Below are 18,488 nucleotides of genomic sequence, written 5' to 3' on the forward strand. Positions count from 1 at the left end.
TAAAGAACGAAGCGAAATTATGAACTCAACCAGTGCAGTCATCAAAAGCTCCTCCCTCCTCTTGAACTTCTACGTCCTTCTCTTGATGCTGAAGTGGATAGCTTCATAGATCCACCTATCGCTATAACGCGAAATATTGATGGCTTACGTAACGCGCTTGAAATCTCCACCATAAAGAAGGTCGCGAACTTTTTTTTCACTCTGACTTTTTCTTCACTCTCAAACACACTCTTTTAAGCTTTCCGCACAAAGCTCTTTCAAAGCACTGTCGCTTGAGAGGATGTGATTCGTGTTTCCTGCTCTTGCTATCCTCGCGCAGCAGATAATATGGCTTCACAATCGCAGCCCGTCCCTGAGGGGATGGAGAACTTCGTCGTCGGACTGATTGGTATGGGCGATATGGGCAAGATGTATGCCGAAAGGCTGTCTGCCGCTGGCTGGAGGTAAGTCTTGAATCCATTGCGATTCGTACTTCCAGCTCCAGCTCCTTTTCTTCAAATGGTAAGCCAACTCTTCCTCCTCAACATCCACCCCCCTCACCTCTTTCATGATGACTAGAGCGCATTTGGCTCGAGCATTGTTCAGGGACGCCTGGTGTCCGTTATGGCCATCAGAACCGGACCTGTGCTCTCAATGATGTAAACGCTTGCTACCTTAATTATCAACTGTCTGAATTTTCACCCATCTACCTCATTTTGTTAGCACTTCTGCATTGACACAAAAGCTAACAACTACAAGAACAGATACTCTCTCCTGTGAATGCAACACCTAACCTGATGCCGAGTGGCTAACGGCGGATCTACTTTAGAATTATGGCCTGCGACAGAGAAGAGAATCAGGAACAGCTTCAGAAAGAATATGCTGGAAATGTATGGCTCAGTAATTCCTGTCTGCTCTGCCTCGCCCCAAGTCGCTGAAGCTATCAAATAGAAAAATATAGAAATTTGTCGAAATGGCCACTATGTTTCCCGCGCAAGCGACTACATCATCTATAGCGTCGAGGCCGCCGTCATTGACCGTGTAATTGCTCAGTATGGACCATGTACGCGCCCTCTCTTCGTATCCCTTGTGAATGTTTTCTTTGAGCGTCTCTTCTCGAGGTTAAACAGTAGCCATCATCTAGACACTGACTGTTGTGACCAGCTACCAAGCTTGGTGCCATTGTTGGAGGCCAAACCTCTTGCAAGTCCCCCGAGATCGCTGCCTTCGAGGCTCACCTCCCCGCCGACGTCGATATTATCTCGTGCCACTCACTTCATGGCCCCAATGTTGATCCGATCAACCAACCCCTTGTGCTCATCCAACACCGCGCCCCAGACTCAGCTCTTCGAAAGGTTGAGACTGTCCTTAGCTGTCTCCGCTCAAAATTTGTCCATCTCTCAGCCCGCGAGCACGACCGTATCACCGCTGATACTCAAGCAGTCACCCATGCAGCCTTCTTATCTATGGGCAAGGCGTGGCACGCTAACAAGCAATTTCCTTGGGAGCTGAGTCGATATGTTGGCGGTATTGAGAATGTCAAGGTCAATCTGATGTTGCGCATCTACAGTCAAAAGTGGCATGTATACGCTGGCCTTGCCATTCTCAACCCTGAAGCGAGTGAACAGATCTCACAGTACGCACGAAGTGTCACCGATTTGTACAAACTCATGCTCGAAGGAAACCGCGAGGGTTTCAGAGAACGAGTCTACCGTGCACGCGACAAGGTATTCGGTCCATCCACGACCTGGGACACACGTCCCTTGCTCGAGCCGTCGATCTTATCGTCCTTCTCGCTTGGTACGCCTACTGATGAGCCTCGACCCAACAACCATCTCTCGATCCTTGCAATGGTCGACTGCTGGGCAGCACTCAACATTGTGCCATACGATCACATGCTCTGCAGCACTCCTCTCTTCCGCTTGCGTCTTGGTGTCACTGAATATCTGTTCCGCAACGAAGATGTCCTTGAGGCAGCCATTGAGACTGCAATTGAGGATAAGACGTACCGTAGCGATGATCTGGAGTTCACTTTTGCAGCACGGGCCTGGGCGGAGTGTGTGAACCTGGGGCATTTCGAGACATGGGAGAAGCGGTTCGTGAGTACTCAGCAGTTCTTTGAGCCACGATTTGAGGAGGCCAAGGTGGTGGGCAATCAAATGATGAAGAAGATATTGGAGAATTCCAAGGATAATTAGTAGAGATGGACCAACCATAGGTTAACAAAAGAATACTCCGACAGAAGCAAATGTTCCAAGACTCCAGACAAAGCCTGACTCGACCAAGTATCAACCAGTCCGACAACCTTTCAAACGCCGCAAAACCCCAGACCAGTTTTAAGTGCACCGCCAAGTCTTGTAACCTCACTGGTTTCCCAAGCACACACTTTTCATAACCATCATCTTTATACCTGAGTCACCACATCGGGAACTCTAGCCTCAATGCTTTCCTCTGTAATCGCAACACCATGGTCAGTTCCGAGTGACATAGTCGATGGTTCTTCGCTATTGCTCTCGTTCTCGGCCCCTGAGGACTTGATATTGGAAGCTTCGCTGAGGGACGAGGTGGTTGTTGAGAATGCATTTTCGCCACCACCAAAAAGGCTCCAAGAATATCCATCCAGAGGAAGGATATTAGACGTACTAGACAACATTTGATCAGTCAGACGGCGACGTGCGGATCTCGGACCAGGAGTAGTGGGACTGCGCCGTCTTGGTTAATAAGGCCGGCTTATAACATCACTCTAAACACTTACCGAGGAATCCGTGTGGCACGCCCTCTTTGTCGTGGGTGCTGACCGTGGGTTTGGTCATCTTCGTGCTCGTCAGGCGCCTGGAAAGTAGCCAGCCATGGCCAGGGGTTTCCCAGCAAGTCGGGCGTCGAGGCAATAGTCTCTACGTCGCCCTGAGCGGCATCGGCCAAGACCCTCTCCTCGTCGCGCATGCGTTGCCTTTTTGCAGCAACGTTCTTAACAGTGGGCAACTGCCGTGCTCCTCTGAGTCCAGAGATTGTACTCCTAAGCCCGTTTCGAAAAGGTTGGTTCTGATTGTGACTTGCGAGCATACGGGCAATCTGCTCGTCAAGCAGTTCCATCATTCGACGATTGCCGATCTGAGGCTGGATGCCTTGGTCAACAACCTGCTATTGATTATCAGGGATCTAAACTCACTCTCGGGCGGTGCTCGTCAATATGCCTAACAACATCTTTGTCAATGACTGGCCTTCCGCCTAGAGACTCGAAACCAAAACCGGCAGCAGCTGTTGGAGTAATCTCGCCATCGGCGACTGCATTGAGGCTCAAGAATGCCCGATCTACGCACACAGGGCGGCATCTCTGGCAGATCTTGTACTGACAAAGGGTTTCTTCATCAAGGTTCCGTCGTCCCTTATCACTGAATGAAGACTCGAAACCTAGGGGTGGAAGAAGATTGCTAAACAGAGCGGAGGTGCTTTTTTGTCGTTCCTCCTTTGCAATGACCTCCTTTAACTGCCACAGATATCAGTATATCTCCAGGGCTACAGGAAACTATTGTTGCCTCACTTCCTCTCGTTGTCTGAGGATAGTTGCAATTTGATCTGGTCGGTAGGATGCCATCTGCTGGGGAGTGAGTTCTTGGAGGAAGCTAAGTTTGTCGCGTCGGGCTTCTGCGCTGCCTTTTCGAACAACCATGTTCTTGCGAAAGCTGAAATCCAAGTAGTCCATGCATGGCTGCTCTCCAGTTAGCTACCAAGGTCTACCAGATATTGCTCTTCCGTGGAAGGCCTCTCACCAGTTTCTCTTCAATCATCTTCTCGTGATCCTGTGTACACTGGTAGAGCCAGCCAAACTGACCGGGCTCATGACAAGAGGAACATTTAGAGTCTGCGTCGTAAATCCGGGTCATGGTGAGATGGGTGCATGTTGGTTTATAGGGTTGCTGATGCATCAACCGTGGTGGTGGTAGAAACGCCATTGTCATGCTAGAAAGGCCAGAATCGGCGAATGTGCTCTGAAGGTGCATTAAATCAAATACTTGGGCATATAGAGAAGACGACAAGGTTCGGAGTAAAGGAGCCCGAGTCAAGTTGTAAGAGGCTGGTTGACTATAGACGATGCCGAGTATAAAGTTGCTTCATGATATTGAAGAGGTTACCAAGAAGGGGAACGAGAGGGGCTCAAGGGAAATTTCCCATTCAAATGGAATACGGAAAGGGAAGTTTCTTTTTACTGGCAAGCTGAAGACGGGACCTGAGGTTTGGCTTGTCGTCATGGCTGGCTGTTATGCCATGAGATTGGGCAAGTGCGAGGCAAGTGGCAGCTGCCTGCCAACCGCCAGGGTAGCAACATCAAAGCAAACTCTTTTTTATAGATACCTTTTCCAGGCGAAGACTTCAGCCTTCAGCTTTTAAAAGGTAGATGCTCTTGAGATATAGTCAAAGATGGGTTGCAGCTGGTTCTGCTAGACTTTCATCATGCGGTCCTAGGGCATCAGTTTGCTTCACTTCAAGGCTGTGATCTTTGTCATCAAGTCACAGTTTCCTCCAGCGTACGATTGTCTTCTTGAAAAAGCAGCGAAGTGGGTTAATGAATTTGTTTAAGAACGACAAAGCCCTCAGGCATTCATCCTCTTGTCGTGATTGTGTCCAGTAGCCAGGGAAGACGCCGCTGGATTGTCTTGCCTTGCGGACTATTGCAATCAAATTCGGGTTTGTTTAGGCACCAACGTCATAAGCAAGATTCGCTGCACAAGTGAACCTGTCAACATATTGATGCTCTTGAGGGAGCGAAATGGAGCCGGCATGGAGTCTTGTTTATATTCATGGTCTCATCCACAATTCACAATATGTTCGCCCATGCCACCATCAGAGACCTCATCAGTTTCGAGTGGATCAGACATATATTCCATGTCACTTCCGCCTCAAAAGAGATTTTGCTACTCAAGCGGTTGATGCCAGATATCATTGTCGTTCAACGGCGCGTTTTTTTATTCTCTAGCATGCCATGGAGCTATGTGCCAGAACCGCAAGTAACGCAAACCCCTTTCCGATGCATAACCGTAAAGCAGCCCAATAACCGATCCATTTCCTTTTAAACCTCGGTGGTAACCTTCGCCTTGGGGTTGGTGACCTTGACACCCAGTTGCTTGGCGCGGGCAATGATGTCAACTCGCTTCCTCGACGAGACGTTGTGGGCAATCCTGAAATCATGGTTAGCTACAGTTGGTCGAGTGAGATTGGAGGGAGAGCGTACTCGGCAGCGTGGGTTCGGTTGTGCATAAGGAGAAGCTCGACATCGTTGACGTTGCTGACGAGGAAAGCCTTGTGACCGGAGGGGGTCATGTAGCGGGTCTTCTTGTTGGAGCCATAGCCGATCTGAAATCATGCAACATTAGCACTAAGTTCTGTCTCCCGCCTGATGGAAAGTCGATAATTCACGTCAGGCCTCGCAAAGGTTCGACATACAGAGGGCATGGCAATGGTGCCGCGGAATCGTCGTCGGACACGGCTGTCGATACCCTTGGGCTTGCGCCAGCTGGGGTCGACACACTTGAAGCGATCACTCTGGTGACGCTCGAAGCGCTTCGTGCCTGCACACACAAGTCAGCATTTTGACTATACCATCACTCGTTTCTCCTTCGTTCGCTCGTGTTGTCGCAAAGGAATGTCGAATTTACGTACGCTTCTTGACGATCTTGACGTGCTTAGCGGCAACCATTCTGTAATGTGTTAATAAAGCGTCTTGGTTGATGGTAGATGTGGTTTGCTGACCTGACGACTGCACAGGGGACGGTTAGTAGAACGTTGAACTTCGGCTGTGAGTTGTTAGACGCACGAAAATTTGTCAAGGTGGGCAGTCCGGCTCACAATGCTCGTAGTGTTCACGTGCAGTGCCCTAACGAGGGTCGATGGTTTTGGAGATATGCGAGTTTGCCGTGGAAAAAAGAGCGTGCAAGTCTTACTCTGAAAAGGACTAAGTCCGTTGATGTAATTTTGTCTACGAGGTCTCAATTTTTCGAAGCCCTGGCTTTGTGCGTGGGTCTTCTTCTCATTGGCTGAAAGAAAGTCACGGTCCCACTCGGCACTAGCGCCTTTCACGAAAGAGACAGAATCTAAACTCCCACCAAAAGATCACCACGCTTTCAACCTCCGCCCGCCGCCCAACGACAACACCAAGACCAGCAATCATGTCTACTCAGTCAGTGCAGTGTTTTGGTAAAAAGAAGACCGCCACCGCCGTTGCTCACTGCAAGGTACGCGAAATTCCAGCAAAAAGATGAGAGAATGAACCAGAGAGGCTGACATGACTTGAAATTTCCAGGCTGGCCGCGGTCTCATCAAGGTCAACGGACGACCTCTCTCTCTCGTCCAGCCCGAGATCTTGCGCTTCAAGGTACGAATCACGAATGCCTCGACCGTTTACGAAAGCACGTCGTTCAATTATCGAATCTGATATGACGATGCTCCCGGATGGTGTTTGTGTCTGTTGGGAACCAAAGATTAACACTCTTTTCCTTAGGTCTACGAGCCTCTCCTCGTTGTTGGCCTCGACAAGTTCGCCAACGTGGATGTGAGAGTCCGCGTCAGTGGTGGTGGCCAGGTGTCTCAGGTTTGTTTCCCTTTTTTTGCCAATATATACGACAGGCTAACTGTATGTTAGATCTACGCCATTCGACAGGCCATCGCCAAGTCCCTGATCGCCTACTACCAGAAGTTTGTTGATGAGCACTCCAAGAACCTCCTCAAGCAGGCTCTCGTCCAGTTCGACCGAACCCTCCTCGTTGCCGACAACCGCCGATGTGAGCCCAAGAAGTTCGGTGGTAAGGGTGCCCGCTCTCGCTTCCAGAAGTCTTACCGTTAAACGGTCAAGACTTTTGTCGGAATGGGGCAAAAAAGCGTCGAGCCGGAGCGTTGGTGCAGTGGAGGATACTACGGGCAGTGCGAAAAAGGGACTGGAGTCACAATTTCCCTGGTTTGGGGATGGGTTTCCCATTAGCATTTGCATGGTCTTGCTTTTGGCGGATTGTAAAGGATCTGGCAGGCAAATGAAATCTTCAAAGTTAACGACGCGGCCCGTGCTGCTTCGCACTGTGATGTTAATGAATTGCCTCCTTGCTGGACTCGCTCCGATACTCAGTTTCCATTTTTCACCTGTGACGATAACTGTTTTCGCATTTGACAAGAATATGCAAAAAAGAGCATCGGGCTTGTTTCCGTCGAGTCAAGACCATTTAATACAGGCAATGCAATTTGCAATTGAGTTGAAACAGCGTTGCTGACCAGTTAGACTGCTGACCGTGGTTTCGAACCATTACCCTTCTCTCGTGCCATCATAATCAACCTAGGCCTGTTCAATGGGTTCAATGCATTAATAGACGACAAATGTTTCGTACTTTGTTGCTGCTACGAGGACAAATCCCAACTCCTAACTCCAGCTTTGTAAACTTAATCGTCCGATCGATCCAACTGCATTCCGATGGTGAGCTAGTCCTTGCACGCAAGGTAACACATTATGCTCTGTTTCTTCCGTCGCGTCCGGAACCTCCTTGCTGTTGTTGGCTTTGCCAGTCTCCCCTAATATTTGGAAGCACGAAACATTCTCGTGAAATAGCATATCTAGTCGTTCCACGAGACAAGATCGCGTTGTCGTCCAGACTCATCCAGGTCAACAATCTCTGGTGCCCATTCTCCACGCTCATCTTCGGCTGCCAAGTCAGCAACCTCCAGCTCGACTTCCTCGCCATCTTCCATCATGACTTTGCCTCGGCGTAGATAGTCTCCGCGAAGATCCCAATCCAGTGTACCAGTCACAACAGCCTCAAGTCCTGCGAAAGCTGTAGCAACAGTCAATTGCTCAGATGTGGCATTGTTCCCTAAACCCTGCAAAAATTCTTCCAAGCGTCTTTTGTAGACCGTAAGTGAAAGTCGAAGATCTTTCGTTTGTGACTCTGCAGTATCAAGAATTGAACCTTCCAGCCAGGAGGCGCTATACGTGAGTTGGGCCATTAAGGTTCGAATGAATGCGGCTGCAAGAGACGGTCGGCGGAGGGGGAGGAGATGAGCACGGAGAAAAATCTTCAGCAACATATGCCACCATTGCTGGATGCATGAATCGTTCCCAAGGTGGACGCCTACAACGAAAGAGAACTGGAATTCGCCGATAACGTCGTCAGGGCTCAGATCATTATCAGAAGCATCAACCTGCGACAAGATATAAGGAGTTGCATCCGTGGCTCTTAAGGTCCGGTCGGCTCCGGTATTATCTGTTGAGTATGTTTTGGTCCGTTGGCTAAATGCGAAGTCGAGCTCGCGAGCCTTGAGCAAAGAATTTGAAATTGAGTTGTCAAGTTCCATCTCACCAGCCATGAGTATCGACCCCTTGACACGATCACCGGTATGTACCGTCCAGTTATCGTAGTTCTGTCCCGTCACTCGATTGAGAAGACTCTCTGTGATCTTGCCAGTCAACTGTTCCCACATGTTGAGATTTTTGTGTGAGGTAGCCTGAGTAAGTTCACCATTGGCGGCGTTTACTGCACTTGGATCTTGATAAGGGACAAGTTTCGAGTGGATAGTGTCGAGATTATCGGCTTGAATGCGGGCTTCAGCACGAGCTGAATCACCCAGAACCTCATTGTATCTATCCCACTGCATAACATGGACAGTGTCGACACTATTAGTGACAATCCAGAAACCACAGCGAGCAGAGAGGCCGCCTGGGTGAGCAACCCAGAAGAAATGAGCACCTGGGGGTATGTCCCTGACGCCACCAAAGTGCTTAGCTGTGAATGATATTGAGTCGTAGCCAACCGTGAATACTTCGGGCAAGTCCAATATGAGTACCACATCTCCGCCTCCCATGTTATGTGTTAAGGGTTCCCAGCTTGGGCTGTGGAAGGTGTTGGATGAGCCATGTTGAGAGGTCTTGATCACAGCATTCTCACTCTGTCCCGAGGGAGGATCCAAGGGCGGAGGGCCATCACCATCTTGTTGCTCATGAGGCGTCTCGCTGACTTGGTGAACATGAAGAGTGCCCAGAGGATGTGTTCCTAGTACAGACACGGACTTTGCAGAGCCACCGCCGAAAGATGCGCTTGAGTTCGATTTCGTCAAACCCTTAGGTCGTGACGGGATGGACGGGAGATCTCCCTCCATTTTGACAAGGTGGCAACGGGTCCTGCCTGGAGCGGGCGACGGAAGCTAATAATCTTGAATATTCGGATAGTGTTACTCCAATATTGATATTGAGTTTCCGGGTGTCTGAGTATTGATGCAGTACGAGATATGATGGGATGTAAGGGTACAGTACAGTGCTGAGGCTGATAATGCTGAGATGGCGGGGTAGCAAAAAAAAAGCAGGCAGCCCAGGTTACCTAGTTGATGAAACTTTGTCAGATGTGATACAATCAAGACTCAATATGCGTCGGTACTTGACTTAAATTTAATGCAGTTTTAAAATTCCTACTCTTCTAAACTCAACAAAGGTTCCGGGTTTCTTTTGGCGATTTCTTTGCGTGTTTGACTTGGCAATCCTCTTCGTATCCAGGGCTTTCTTCGGCCGCGTGGCACAGCCTAGACTACCTTACCTATGCACGACAGCACGTCATCAGCAAAAGGCACGAAGGGCTAAATGACATTCTCAGACAACGAGGTGAAGGAAATTAATATTTAAAGGGAGACGGCACATTTATTGAATAACGCAGTTGTGACCCAAATTCACCGCTGAGATAATGTATGACTTTGGGTGTGATTTGGTGATTGATTGCCTGATGTTGCCTTTTCCCACTTTTTTCGTCAATACCTTTTACCTTTTACTCCATATGAGCATCACTTCAGCAAGACGAAAAAGACATCATTTAACGATAAATGCCACTTTTTGGTATTAGTTTAATGCAGTGCTTGAATATCTTCACAAGCAAAAAATACTTTGAAGCCTTTTCAACAGCTCTGTATCATGTGAAACTGTGAGTGACATGCCACACCCTCGAGTCGTGGAGTCATTGATATCTCAAACTTCAGCACTTGCTTGTGAGTCAAGAAGAAAGCATGTGGTCAAGCAGTCGGCCCTATGATGGGGGTGAGTTGACGCATCCCCGGAGCAAAAGCATCTTTAGATTTCTGGCTGCCTCGCTTTCGTCCCGAACCGCATTCCCGCAAGCCTCCAAATTCGATGTTTCAACGGTCATCTGGCCCACGGCTGTACTCAACTGATTATTCTGCTGTAATGTCGATAATAGTAACGATGCACGAGATGCTGCATAGTTGGTCACTCAACCACCATCTCGATAGTCTTATCAGAGAGTTGCTAAACCCAGCAGTCCAGAATAGTCGAGGCTTTGTATGTGAAACACAACACATGCTTGCTATATGCCCGATCATATAGCCGCCAAGAACTATCCTTTCAGCTGTCATCCCAAACCAAAACTTGATGGGCTACTCCTCCACCGCACGCCCTGTTTCGACATCGCATCGCATCCTTCCTGGCTCCCTGCAACGTCACCACACATTAACCGCAACGAGGTAGAGCCCTGCTATGGATCGATGCTAGAACAAACACCGCCACTATCATGGATCCCGTAAGTGCCGGTCAAGGATGCTTTGCGTGCGTCCGTGTGCGGCGTAAGTTTGCTACCATGCAGAGCTTGTGCATAAACCCTGGCTCAGGCTCGGGATGACCGATAGTCGTATCACCGGGCTTTGTCTACTGGGAGAAACACCATGATTATTGAGAATAGATTCCTCTAATAGGTAACTATTCTCCTGTAACAGAGCATTACTTGAGTATAGGTCGAGTATACTGGTGGAACAATCTCTTGGTGGGCTGCGATGGGGTTGAGAGTGAAATCGTCCCACATATATACCTACGATGAAACATAGCAGCAATTCATTCCAAGGTCACAAACGTTTATGAACTGTCCCGGAAAATCAGATACCGCATTCGTGGTTACAATTTTGTGGTTGGACAGACATATGCAGCCAACTTCAATATGTATGCATGTAGTTCAATTTAAGCGTGTGCTCTGTGACCTCAGCCTTACCTGTGACACGACAGCCAAATCATTGTGTCATACCGTTGAACTTCAAGACAAACCGTCAAATGGTCGCGTATCACGTACCTGAATCCACCCAACTTCACACCCGTCTCAGACTCTAAATCCCCGCACCGTTGACAAAGTATAAAATACCTACATACATTAGTACTTGCGTATTCAACGGCCAGCCATTGCCGTTCAGGCGTGTAAAGGTAAACCTTGGTTTGACGTCCCGAGACAAAGGAACTACTAACAACTGAGTTCTACACATGCGAAAATTAGTTTCATGGGGTATACATATACAGACACGAAACAATTCTGGACCCCAACAGCCCAAGGGCCATGACCCATGTCTTGTCTCTCCTCTTGTCTTGTCTTGTCTTGTCTTGTCTTGTCTTGTGTTACCTGACAGTTCACTTTGCTAGGTACTAGAGGCTTGCAAGTAAGGTAGGTAACGTCAGTCAGTAAATACTAGGTAGGTACCTCGAGCACTAAAAGATGAGCGGCTAAATTCTCCTAGCGCCGCGTGGTCGACCCCTTGTTCATCCGCAACGGCATCAGTCACACTCTCACACACACTTACTTTGGGGTCCTTTGGCTGCACGCTACGCACGCACTTTTCTCGCCTTGTTTCGCTTCGCTTTGGCCTTGGTATAAGTTAGTTGGCTCGCTTTTTTGTTCTAGTTGGAATTCCCCCTCGCTAGGGTTTTCTTTTCGCACGCGATCCAGTACACGCCCCCCTTGTTTACTTAGTACATACTTACAGAGTACCTTACTTTAGTCCCCTTTCTCGATGAGACGTTACAGCACCGCGGGTAGCTCATCGGCACTCAAGGGTGGTGGTTTATAAGGCTGCGACTATCGCGTCCAGACCCTTAAAGATGACTGACTCATCGACTCTCGCTCAATGGCATACCTATATTGAGTTATTCTCTCCTGACTCGAGTTGCATCATAACCCTTGTCTATATCATGAAACTCTATCCAACATTTGTATCCATATTGTATATGCGCAGTAGATGCATGGACCTCAAGCAGCGCCGTAGAATACAACTTCACCCATAACTTCTCACATTTCTTTCCCCTTTCCTCACATGGATCCCAGCTGTAGATCCTCTCGAGTATCTACCTAGGTATGTCGGGGCCGGCCATCAACACCAATCGCATATGTATGTATGTACGCATACGCACACACCACACACACTGGCCTCTCGCCAATCTATAGATCTGCTGGATATATCAATTTTGCCCCCTCCCACTTGGCGTTGCTTAAAGCCGAGAGACATGATCAGACCACTTCCATCCATTCTACCTCCTTGTTAATAAGCTAACGTGCACTACACATGTACGTCAGGCGCTTCCATGTCTTGTGTTACCCGACCTTTCCCTTCTCTACCCTTTGCCTTGCCCATCACCACCATCACCCAATCTCCAATCCTTGCCTTTGGGCTCTTTTGTTATTCACACCCTTGACTTGGACTTGGGACTATCCGCGTAGATTAGCGTCTGTAGCACAGCAACACTACTCGACCACCCCCATCTGCAGTATGTATGTATTGTGTGCAACACAACCCTACCACGGCACGCCACCCACGCTTAACCAGGTTTAAGCATCATTCCCATGTGTCTTGATCGATTTATGCCTCTTCTGAAAAGAGGTAGGGCTGGTTTGTGACCCGACAGACCGGTTCACTAAGTCTTTGTCGCATTCTGAAGTCGTTTTGAGGACTTGAGTGTACATAATTCATCATTTCAAGTTTACTCCTTGTTTCGTGCTTCTGTTCATTCAAGACTCGAAAATGGCAATATCACTGTTCAGACACACAAATCTGATTTAAAGAAACTCTTTTACACTTGTGGTTTAAAATTTGTACTCATTTCACAGAATGTAAACGCCCGTGCGATCCTCATATACTGTCGATGCATCTATTCGTACCCCCCTGATTGGCCCATTTGACAAGTTTAAGTGAGGCCCGTCTCGTATAAAAAAACATATCTTCAATACCACACCACACCATTGTCCACACATATGCGCAAGCAAATGGTGGCCATGCCCTCCGGTGCGTCATCAAAGACAAATTGCTGCAATTCGGTTTGGCATGACCCCAAAGCATAACAGATCGTCGTAAATGCAAATAAACACGCCAAACCTCCGGGACCACCTACCCCTGACCAGAACCTGATGATGATGAAAAGAAATTGACAACTCCTTCACTCAAGATCTTCTTCGAGGGCATATACGTGTAACTCCAAGAAATGAAACCAAGAAGAAAGGGTCCAATAGCTGAAAGGATATGCAGGAACCCAATGGAGATCTAGGACCGGCCAAGGGGTTATGCGAGTCCAAGTAGAGGAGTAATTACCGGGCCGAGAAAACGTTAGGTTGCGTTTCTTCCCCTCCAAATCGGCCACACGCTCTGAGGCGTCATCAGATCACCCTAATGACAGCTCAGAAGCACAGCGATCATTCCAATATAATACAGCGGGTATCAATCTTCTTTCTGACTTTTGGTGAGTTTCCTCCTCTAGTACCTTGATCCTTGCTTGACGATCTGTCTTAGTGGCTTGGGGGTTGACCACCGTTTGCTAAGCCTGGTTAGTTCATCCACTAAGTCACCCTCTGCCTCTGCAACATACATTGGTAAGGAATGCCCTGACTGGGCTGCGCGTAAGGCGAGTGAGGTTGATAATTCGAGTACATATGGCTGTTGTTATAGTCGGGGAGAGGCTGCTGAGGAACCCCAGAAGGTGGTGGCGGGTACTGAGCAGGCTGGTATCCGATGGGAGGCAGCTGAACTGTTCGTCCCGGGTAGGATGAGGTAGGCGTGCCATCAGGACCTTGAGGATCACCACCTCCATTCTGAGCGGCGGCGGCAGCAGCAGCCTGGCGTTGTCGCTCCTCTTCGGCCTTTCGGTTGGCTTCTTCTTCCTTCTTCCTCTGCTTCCACTCCTTGCGGATCTCTTTGAATTCTATAGTCATTTGTTAGCCATGTGCGCTCATCGACAAACATATATGCGCAATCGTGAGCAGCTTACCTTCGGGTGTTCGCTTCTGCCCGTGAGACTGCATGGTAACGTGAGCGTTCAAGTGGTTCAGTGTGCCGTAGGCCTTTTCACAGCCATTCCATCCACACTTGTACATGCGCTCAATCTCCTCGTATCGTCGCCGAGGTCGTTTATGCTGTTGCGCACCTGGAATGGGAACGAAGGAGTAAACCTGAGAAAGTTAGTAATGCTCGTAGCTCAAGTAGCAGGCAATTCATCAAGCTGAACCAAAACTGGAATAATCAACGCGTTTCTCACATCTTCAACGTGCGCGCGCATTGCACTCTCCTCGTTCCAGTTCACACGTGAACGTGTCTGCAAAGGTCGTAACATACCTGGTTTGGTCGTGCTTGAGGTGGCGCAGAGGCAGGGTTTTGGGCGTAAACTGGGTGACCGGGAGTCAAAGGCGCACCACCGTGCTGAGGGTAACCAGCCCAGTCTGGCCGAGGTTGCGCATACATGCCGCCACCTGGGTGGGAATAACTGTGTGTCATGTCTGGGTTAGGCGCGTAGGGGGAATGCTGCCCATACGAAGCGTAAGTTGGGCTCGGCGCGGCGATGGACGGATCTATAGGAACATCGTTGTCAGATTTGACCGGATGGGTCTGATGGCTACGCCCATCCTGCTGGGGCATTGACGGACTGTTCTGTTGTTGCGCCATACCTCCAGTGCTGGTGCTGCTGGTAGGGTGGTATGAACGCTGGACGTGCTCTGGGAAAGATCCTGATCGGGCTGACTGAGGATAGACGCCGTACTCGGAGGTGGGAGTGGCTGAGGTCGAATAATTGACTTCCTGCTTGACAGGATATTGCGCAGCAGATGCGTGATCTGCCCTCGAACCTTCAGAATTGGTGTCGCCGAAGTTGCTTGGATAGGGCGAAGGCAAACCTGACTGCGAGTACTCCGTAGCACTTCGTTCCATAGAGTTGGGAGAGCTGAGGAGCGTGTCAAGGGTCGCCTCGGAACCAAGTTTCGCGATATTGGAGGCAGAATGCAACGATGCGTGGTTGTCAACAAAGGTATGAGGTTGCTGTGTTGGCACCAGAGACATGCTACAGCTCCACGGGGCTGATGATAAAGAAATGGCCGGCGAGGTTTTAGCTCAGACCCGCGTCAAGTTGGTGTTTGCCCGTAGCAGGGGAAAGAAGTGCAATATGGCTGAAGCGCTTGCAACCAGACTTGCGGCGGCGCGGCAGTATATGTTGTTGGCGGCGGCAGTAGTAGCGCCGTTTGCAAGACCAAAGGTTGGTTTATGGTTAAGTGTGTGATGCGAGCTCCTAGGCCGAGTCCTTGAGCGCGGATCTTGCTGGGGAGGGGAGATAGAGATGGGGGAATGGAGCCTAGGGCAAGGATAGTTCGGTTTTCCTCGATCACAGAGAGGTCGGGCTAAGTCGCCCGTAGCTCTTGGGGAGCGACGCACTAATATAGTGCGATGTTGAAATCGGTCTGTTAGGTGGCTCTGCCGAAGGCCCAGAAGCAAAGAGGGCCTAGCGTCAAGAGGGGGTGCCAAAGTGTATCTTCCCACGATACACTGACTCTCGTCTTTCTGAGCGACTCAAGGCCTTGCAGGGGTGGGGGGTGCTTCTATGCTATACTACACGTACGTCTACGCAAGAAGCCTTCTCTAATGACGGAGAACTCGAAAGAGAAGCGGGACCGAATAATTTTGTGAGGTCCCAAGGCGAGAAATGAATGACAGAGTGTGATGGACAACGTACATACACTCCTCAGCCTAGGGGCTAAAAAAATAATTGTTGCTATCGATGGGACCAGCCGTCAAGAAGCGTAACGAACGTGTGTATAGTTGTATGTATGTAGGTATGCGCGTCGAGGTTTGGATGACAGTCGAACTGGACTGGTCTGACTTGTTTGCTAGGCTGGAAGATACCGAAGTGCAACGGGTCGACGCGAAACAGTCGGTAACGTACCGCACAGTAGGGACAGCGAGCGAGCGAGTGAGTACTGAGCAGGATGGGATGGGACAGTCTAGCCAGCACACTCAAGCATAGCTTAACCCAGGGCAGTGGCAGTGGGATCCTGCGCTTACCAACCTTGGTGGATAGCGTGTGTTTGTTCGAACGAGAGGGGCGTGCGAGATTTGCGTGCAGTTTTTACAGCGATGTCGATTACTGTAGCAAAAAGTACAGCAAATGAATCCCAAGTTGGGGTATTTCCGTCGTAGTGTGATAGATGGTGAATGGCCTGGACTGGGCCACCTAGACAAGATGGGCTAGGCTTGGCTCACAGGCAAGAAATCTGCTAGCTTGCTCGAGGTCGATCGTTCTGCCGAGGAGTCCCCACGTCGCCGGTGCCGGGAGCCGCTGACTCGTTAGGATTTGAGCGAAAGCGGCGAGTAATTACGAGAAAGACTAAGCGTCTTTTCAGGGGAGACCTTATGGAAGGTTGAGGTAAAGCTCGAATTCGTATGGCGTGCGGAGAGGAATTTGCTGTCGAGTTGGGAGCTTTGAGGTAAGAGGAAGGGGATAAAAACACAATTGCTGAAATTGAATTTTTTTTTTTTTCTTCCCTCTCCTCTTTGTCATATCAAACCTACCAATAATAAAAATCCAATTGAGAAATGCACCCCCGGTGCTGCTGGAAAGAAGCAACGCATCAAAGACAGGATGGTAATTATGCTGAGCCAGAGGAACGGGAGATCCCTGTCCCCTGTACTGGTAGCTAATGTACCTTAGGAGCTTAGCTACCTGACCTTACTGTGTGTGTCCTGGAATCTGCGCCTGTCCTGCTGGCTGGGAATGGGAGGTGGTCTTTGCTTTGCTCATCAATATGCCCCCCCTGTTTGGGTGCAATCACACACGCAGGATGATGACTTGCAAATTTTGGTGACGGAGTGTGTGTAGAAGAGAATCGGCGAATTTGGTCATGATTGTTCTTCTTGCCCGTCTTTCATTGAATGGGTCCCTTGTACGCTTTGGTATTGATCACGCCTTGTCGTGTCGGGCTATCGAGGCTGAACGCGCTGTCTGCGGCCGAAAAGCCACGACGTCTGGGAGACACGATTGTAACGCGAGCTCTGCCCTGCTGTTGAAGGCCATCACGAAGCCAGCATGATGGCGAGGTGACCAGGGGGAGAGAACATGAATGACATGGGTAGTAGCCGCGTGCCCTGCGCTCTGGTACCAAGGTCCACTCAGAGGACAACCCCGTACAGGATCCAAGGGCCCAAAGGAATGTCCACCCTTGCCAACCCTCCATGATCCTCGGACGGAACCTCCTCCACCCAAATACTGTACGTACTGTGCAGAGGTACGCCGTAGATCTGCGGCCTTTTCCACTAGCCCAATCAATGTCGACGTGGCTGTGATTGAACCACAGGAAGAGGCGTCCAGGATGCTGGAGTTTGAATGCAGCTCGGGCTTGGCTAATTAAGTCCAAAGAGGGGTTAGCACTGAGTTACCGATAGGACAGGGTGCCAACGGGCGACAGAGGTCATCGATCAAAGAGATTGAATGGGGTTACTGGGCACGCGGATTGCCACGGCCGATGGAGGGAGAGATTGCAGAATCCTCTTGTGACCTCAACTGACTCAAGGTCAAGACCGAGACTTTTACAAGCAATCAAGACGGAGTGTTCGTATCGTACGCGTACGGGTATGTGCCGCTGAGTCGAGGCCGAAGAACGTGGCGGCGATACCCCAATGGGTGTGAATGAGCCCAGCGTCGTGGTTCCCAGCACACGCTAGTTACAGTCGAGCGCAAGCCAAGCTCAAGGATGGATCAGAATATTCTCCGCGACACGGTTGTGTAACGACAATTTCGCTGCGCAACACACGCGATGCTATGGATAGCGAGGCTTGTTTGTGACGTGCCAACGTGGGATAGTTGGTCGATGTGGAATCGACAAGTCCCTGACTTGCAGGCCATCATCCTCTAGCAAATGTTTGGATGCCGACGCCGTTGATCGGGCTAAGGTTTCCGTATCCGCCATTTTCGAGCTGGCTTCAGGGGGATAGCTAAGTGTAAGGTAGTGGCTCTGGTCTGTAGTTTTAGTTCAGCCCTAGAATGCGTTTACTTGGTTTCTGAGATCGGTAGGCGCTATGATTTGGCTGGCGCCTTGGGGACGAGATGAAACGGTATCAGAAGCAGCGCCGTCATATCGACAGTCCACAGCGCGCACAGTGGCTATCATCCAACTAGGTACTTGACTTTGTTGCGCTCGCTCTCTACGGAGTACCTCAGGTATAGTATGCCATGGCATTGTGGCTGATACTGTAACTGGCAGGGACAGGGAAAAGCTGCGTCCTCGGCACCTTGTACGTATCAGAAACAGCAGGGCGCGTGATAGATTGTCGGATTGGCGTGCGGAGAGTTGGTCCAATTTGACTGGTAAGTTATCGCTCAGGAAGGACGAAGGTTACCTTATGTTGAAAGGCAACACGAGATGAAGGAGAGTGACCGAGAAATTTAACATCAGTCAGGCGGACGGACACGTCGC

The 18,488-nt window shown here is 49.7% G+C and overlaps 6 protein-coding genes across 6 annotated transcripts; 2 read left to right on the forward strand and 4 right to left on the reverse strand.

Moving 5' to 3' along the window:
* Window positions 1-327: 327 nt before the first annotated feature.
* On the forward strand, window positions 328-2,177 carry FSUBG_884 (prephenate dehydrogenase (NADP+); the record flags this gene model as incomplete). The annotated part of the gene is made up of 3 exons (XM_036687288.1): window positions 328-443; window positions 996-1,042; window positions 1,144-2,177. 3 exons carry the CDS (start codon window positions 328-330, stop codon window positions 2,175-2,177), a joined length of 1,197 nt encoding a protein of 398 aa, XP_036543470.1.
* Window positions 2,178-2,383: 206 nt separating this feature from the next.
* On the reverse strand, window positions 2,384-3,863 carry FSUBG_885 (uncharacterized protein; the record flags this gene model as incomplete). The annotated part of the gene is made up of 5 exons (XM_036687299.1): window positions 2,384-2,681; window positions 2,735-3,096; window positions 3,149-3,466; window positions 3,521-3,703; window positions 3,750-3,863. 5 exons carry the CDS (start codon window positions 3,861-3,863, stop codon window positions 2,384-2,386), a joined length of 1,275 nt encoding a protein of 424 aa, XP_036543471.1.
* Window positions 3,864-5,047: 1,184 nt separating this feature from the next.
* On the reverse strand, window positions 5,048-5,674 carry FSUBG_886 (60S ribosomal protein L32; the record flags this gene model as incomplete). Its single annotated transcript, XM_036687310.1, has 4 exons — window positions 5,048-5,156; window positions 5,210-5,331; window positions 5,422-5,546; window positions 5,638-5,674. 4 exons carry the CDS (start codon window positions 5,672-5,674, stop codon window positions 5,048-5,050), a joined length of 393 nt encoding a protein of 130 aa, XP_036543472.1.
* A 469-nt stretch (window positions 5,675-6,143) lies between these two features.
* Window positions 6,144-6,817, forward strand: FSUBG_887 (40S ribosomal S16 protein; the record flags this gene model as incomplete). Its single annotated transcript, XM_036687321.1, has 4 exons — window positions 6,144-6,209; window positions 6,278-6,349; window positions 6,476-6,565; window positions 6,617-6,817. 4 exons carry the CDS (start codon window positions 6,144-6,146, stop codon window positions 6,815-6,817), a joined length of 429 nt encoding a protein of 142 aa, XP_036543473.1.
* A 755-nt stretch (window positions 6,818-7,572) lies between these two features.
* On the reverse strand, window positions 7,573-9,111 carry FSUBG_888 (aar2 containing protein; the record flags this gene model as incomplete). The annotated part of the gene is made up of 1 exon (XM_036687332.1): window positions 7,573-9,111. The coding sequence occupies one exon, from the start codon at window positions 9,109-9,111 to the stop codon at window positions 7,573-7,575; it is 1,539 nt and encodes a 512-aa protein (XP_036543474.1).
* A 4,433-nt stretch (window positions 9,112-13,544) lies between these two features.
* FSUBG_889 (transcriptional regulator) lies at window positions 13,545-15,084 on the reverse strand (the record flags this gene model as incomplete). Its single annotated transcript, XM_036687343.1, has 4 exons — window positions 13,545-13,573; window positions 13,625-13,957; window positions 14,024-14,204; window positions 14,368-15,084. 4 exons carry the CDS (start codon window positions 15,082-15,084, stop codon window positions 13,545-13,547), a joined length of 1,260 nt encoding a protein of 419 aa, XP_036543475.1.
* Window positions 15,085-18,488: the final 3,404 nt, after the last annotated feature.

The sequence above is a fragment of the Fusarium subglutinans genome (genome assembly GCF_013396075.1).
Source record: "Fusarium subglutinans strain NRRL 66333 chromosome Unknown NRRL66333_c0000004, whole genome shotgun sequence".
NCBI lineage: Eukaryota > Fungi > Ascomycota > Sordariomycetes > Hypocreales > Nectriaceae > Fusarium > Fusarium subglutinans.